General features: G+C 40.8%; 1 protein-coding gene across 2 annotated transcripts in view; it reads right to left on the bottom strand.

The window, feature by feature from the left end:
• Window positions 1-4,204, bottom strand: part of p2rx4b (purinergic receptor P2X, ligand-gated ion channel, 4b) — a 4,775-nt gene extending 571 nt beyond the window's left edge. Inside the window, exons 1-11 of one of the 2 annotated variants that reach the window (XM_016661063.1) lie at window positions 3,829-4,204; window positions 3,594-3,741; window positions 3,442-3,513; window positions 2,475-2,547; window positions 2,295-2,391; window positions 2,126-2,206; window positions 1,884-2,052; window positions 1,168-1,304; window positions 985-1,078; window positions 825-890; window positions 645-749 (exon numbers count right to left, since the gene is read on the bottom strand). In XM_016661063.1, the coding sequence (XP_016516549.1) occupies window positions 645-749; window positions 825-890; window positions 985-1,078; window positions 1,168-1,304; window positions 1,884-2,052; window positions 2,126-2,206; window positions 2,295-2,391; window positions 2,475-2,547; window positions 3,442-3,513; window positions 3,594-3,741; window positions 3,829-3,971 (1,185 nt within the window). In that variant the 5' untranslated portion in view covers window positions 3,972-4,204. The remainder of the gene's footprint in view (window positions 1-644; window positions 750-824; window positions 891-984; window positions 1,079-1,167; window positions 1,305-1,883; window positions 2,053-2,125; window positions 2,207-2,294; window positions 2,392-2,474; window positions 2,548-3,441; window positions 3,514-3,593; window positions 3,742-3,828) is intronic. The other variant, XM_007572833.2, reaches the window with a different exon arrangement.
• Window positions 4,205-4,217: the final 13 nt, after the last annotated feature.

Here is a 4,217-nt window from a genome sequence, read left to right as displayed (position 1 = left end):
ATTATTATTATTATTATTATTATTATTATTATATGTACATTTACAATTCTAACTATATGAACAAAAGTAAGAGTAATACACTGAAGATGAAGCTGGCATAATGGAAGCTGGTTCTGTAGCAGCCATTGTAGGAAGAAAAAAAAGAGAAGAAATTTACACCAAAAAAAATTTGAAATTAATCTTGGAACTTTTGTAGAAAAACTGTGGAAATTTCTATTTCAAAAGTCAAAAATTTTGACTTTTGAAACTTGGAAATTTCTATGTTTTTTTTTTCTAAAAGGCAACACTCAGTTACACAACTCGTTTTCAGAGTGATTGCCATGGGAGACTAAAGGATTCTTCAAACATGCATGAAAGAATCAAAGCAACACTCCAGGTTTGTTTTTGATGAGGGAATAACATTATAACATGATGTAAAGCTAAAAGAAAGTTGATTTTACTTGATATTGCCGCTTTAAGACGTTCCACAGATTTTTCAGTATGTGTACATGTTCTTATTTAACAATTTTAAGAGCAATATATTAAATACTCCAGCTAACTGACATAGTCACATTATGTTTCTGTCACTGCTTTTTTCATGGTTAGAGGCTGAAACGTTTGGGAAGCGCATGCTAAAATGCAAAGTATGAGAGGACATGTCTCACCGATTCGACCTCAGATTCCTCAACCAGATAGGTTGATTTCTGTCTGCTGTAAAGATCTCTCTTCTTCATGCAGGTCAACATGAACCAGTCTGCTACCATGGGAACCTAATGGGGACATAAAGATGCTCACATTCTGCTTGTCATCCATTTTTGGGAGCAGCAACACACATCTTCACTCACCAAACTCAGAAAAGACAAAGCTGCGCCCAGGTTCACTATGGTTGGTACAATTCCAAATTTTCCCGCCTGCAGCAACACAAATTCATCCAAATCAGTGGAAAGTGAACAGAAGCAAAGTTACTCAAGAGTCCTTCTAATCTCACAATCTACTGAGCCTCACAGTTCCAAACACAATGACGTCAAAACGGATCCCGTACGCTTTGATCAGCGTTCTTACTTCCTCTCCCTCTGCCGTCCTGTAGTACTTTGCAAACCTAAAGAAATGGTTTGAAAAGAATTGCTTACCCAACGTTTGTTCTTTTCAGGGGAAAAAAAAAAAGGTGTCTATGGAAACCAGACTCACCTGAAGTTGTACCCCGGGGCCACATTGTTGACCGGATGTTTGTTGTCCAGCCTGTGGAAGGTGTACTTGGGATAACACTTCCTTGCCCACCAGTCCAGGTTGCAGCTCCAGTCAATAAGAATACCCAGAACACCGCCCTTTAAAACATGTAGCACAGCAAAAGCACTTCTACCACTTTACTGTTGTTCCTTTAGGGGCATTTTTTCTGACAGCATGGTGGAAAAAAAATGAAATGTATATAAAAAACACAGAGACAATCACTTCGTCTTTTGCTGCAGTGACAGCAGCAGAGTTTTAGCAGATGCATTAACCAGCACAGCACATCTGGAGGCCGACGCTGGATGGAGAGAATCAATGAACAAGTCTGTTTTTTTCTTTGTGTTGCCACATGTTATGAAGTGGACTCATGTCCAGACTTTGACTGGGACATTCTAACACTAATTTGATTTAAATAACTGCGTTGCAGGTCTGGCTGCATGTTTAGGGTTGTGGTCCAACCCTAAACATGGTCCACCCAAAGTGTCAAGGTCGTCTTTCAGACTTTTGTCTGTTTTTCTTTCTTTTCATACTTATGCACTTCTTTGTTTTGGTCTATTATGAAAAACAGCATTGAAATCCATTGAATTTTGAGTTTGTGGCATGATTTAAAAAAAGTGAAAAAGTCAGAGGGAATGAATACTTTTGAATCCACTGTCAGTGGTAATTATTCTTAGTACCTTCACAGCCATGTCCTGGAAGTCCTCTCCGGCCTCAGAGACGATGTGCTTCAGGCGGAAGATGGGACAGTTGGGGTCTGTTTTGCGGTTGAACTCGCACCTCTTCAGATACGTGGAGTTAATGTGAGACAGTATGTTTCTTCTGGAGGAGGGAAGACAAGCGTTTTTGCTAAAATCGCACTCAATAAAACCGCTTCCTGCAGGAGTTGTTTCCCTTCTACATTCAGATGTAGCATGCTCACTTGTGAAAGTTGAACTTTGGGTAGGTGATGCTGTTTTTGATCAGCACGGTGAAGTTTTCAGCCTCCGCCAGAAGTGCTCGCCTGTTAGGCAGGGAAAACAGCACGGTTAGCCTCGTCTTAAAAACCTGAAACCATCCTATAAATCCTGCAGTATTACGTCGGCTCTCACTTGGGCAGGTTGGTGTCTGTTTCCAGGGGACACCAGGAGAGAACCTCACAGGTCTTGACAATGGAGGAATAGTTTTCACACAGTCCTGTCCGTATACCTGAGGCAGAAGGATCGTCATGGTGCATGATGTGATGCTTTTTAAAGCTGGCGTATGAGGATGTATTTGGGACTGAGGCGTACCATTCCCCCGAGGATCATTGTATCCCTCCACACAGTCACAGTCGTCCACACAGATAGTGGAAGGGTTTGGAAGCTGGAAAGGAAATTTGCAGGGATAATGCTAAAGTTTTTTACTTTATTAGAGTTCATTTATGGTTTTCCATGCCTGCCTCCTCTAAGGGGGGATAAGAAGACAGATCTCTAGGCTGACGTTGATTCAACAACCGGAGTTAGTTTTGCACTGCAACACAATATAACATGACCTTTTCCCTACAGTTTTCTTGAGTTAATTTTCTGTTTTCTTGAGATAAGGAGCTCATTTCCCAACGATTTTCTCAAAATAACGAGTTCATTTCCTGTTTTCTTGAGAAGGCGAGTTCATTTTCTGATGGTTTTCGCCAGATAGCAAGTTAATTTCCTGTTTTCTCGAGATAACGAGAGAAAACATTATCTAGAAAACATTATCTAGTTAAGTTAATCTTCAGTTTCCAGTTAACTTCATTTCCCAATGGTTTTATTGAGACGAGGAGTTAATCTAAAAAGAACAGGAAAATATACTCGTTATCTCAAGAAACGCTTAGGGAAAGAGTATATATGTGAGTACGATGGCTCTCACCTTAAGTATCTGTAAACTCATACATGTGCTGAAAGCAGTTTTCAATAGGACTCACACCAAACGCCAGATTAATGAGATGGTGGGAAAATTTGACAGGGTAACACAGATTGGCTTGGCAGAACATTAATACTTGGGACTTCCATGACCTGATATTCTGAGTCTTGATGACCAAAAAAGGCCAACCAGTTCAAATAGAAATGAATTACATGGAAATCATGTAAAAGTTTGAAGAACACTGTACCCATGATTATAGAGATGAAAGTACCTGCAGTGCAATGAGGGAGAAAAACCCAGTATCCTTTATCACATTACTGGTAATGACACAGTTAGAACATGCTCTGCTCTTTAATACATTTAAACATCTAGTCCTACCTCAGCACAGCGTGACTGGGTCTGCCCGGGGGTCATGACCACGTTCGTCAACACGAAGAATGAACCATCTCCCTGTTGGACAGAGGTCCCAGACTCTAATCACAGTCATTTTGTAGCAAAACTTCAGGCAAAGCCCAGAACATTCCAGATACCTGTGGGGGGATGTTGTAATCCACCACATCCCAAAAACGAGGCTCCATGTCGGAGATGTTGGTAAAGGCAAAGCCCTTCACTTTAGTCGTGACAGTACTGATGACAGAGTCTGTCTCCTGGTACGCTTTCTGCACCACACACACATACCTGCCTCAGGCAGCAGCAATGGTTAAGCTCATGAAATCATAAAATGTATGGCTATTGTTTTTGTTTTATTATTATTTTCAGACTTACCCCACCACATACAGCAGCACCAAGAACTGTGTGAACCTGAAGACAAATCCAACACGTATGCTGGGAATAATCAGAGTTTTTGGCGTTTCGTAGTCAAACACATGATGTAGAAAGCCCTGGCAGGAGCCTGTCGACTTGCTCATCGCTGCTCCACGTACAATAATGAACTGAGCAATCTCGATAAATGGACAGTTGCTGCCTTTATTCAAATCTTTATATTCAAATCATGCTGGACGTAGACATGTAACACTCAACAGCGGTGTGTTTAAGAAAACCCTGCACACACAGGACTGGATACGTTTTCTTGCTTAGCTCTGTGCTAACAGCTTTCTTGGCATTGATAGATAACTTTGTGTTGCATGTTTAGGTGAATTGCGAAATTGTTTTTT

This window comes from Poecilia formosa, unplaced genomic scaffold (genome assembly GCF_000485575.1).
Source record: "Poecilia formosa unplaced genomic scaffold, Poecilia_formosa-5.1.2 Scaffold309, whole genome shotgun sequence".
NCBI lineage: Eukaryota > Metazoa > Chordata > Actinopteri > Cyprinodontiformes > Poeciliidae > Poecilia > Poecilia formosa.
Note: the sequence above shows the minus strand (reverse complement) of the source record. Positions and strands in the feature narration are given on the sequence as shown.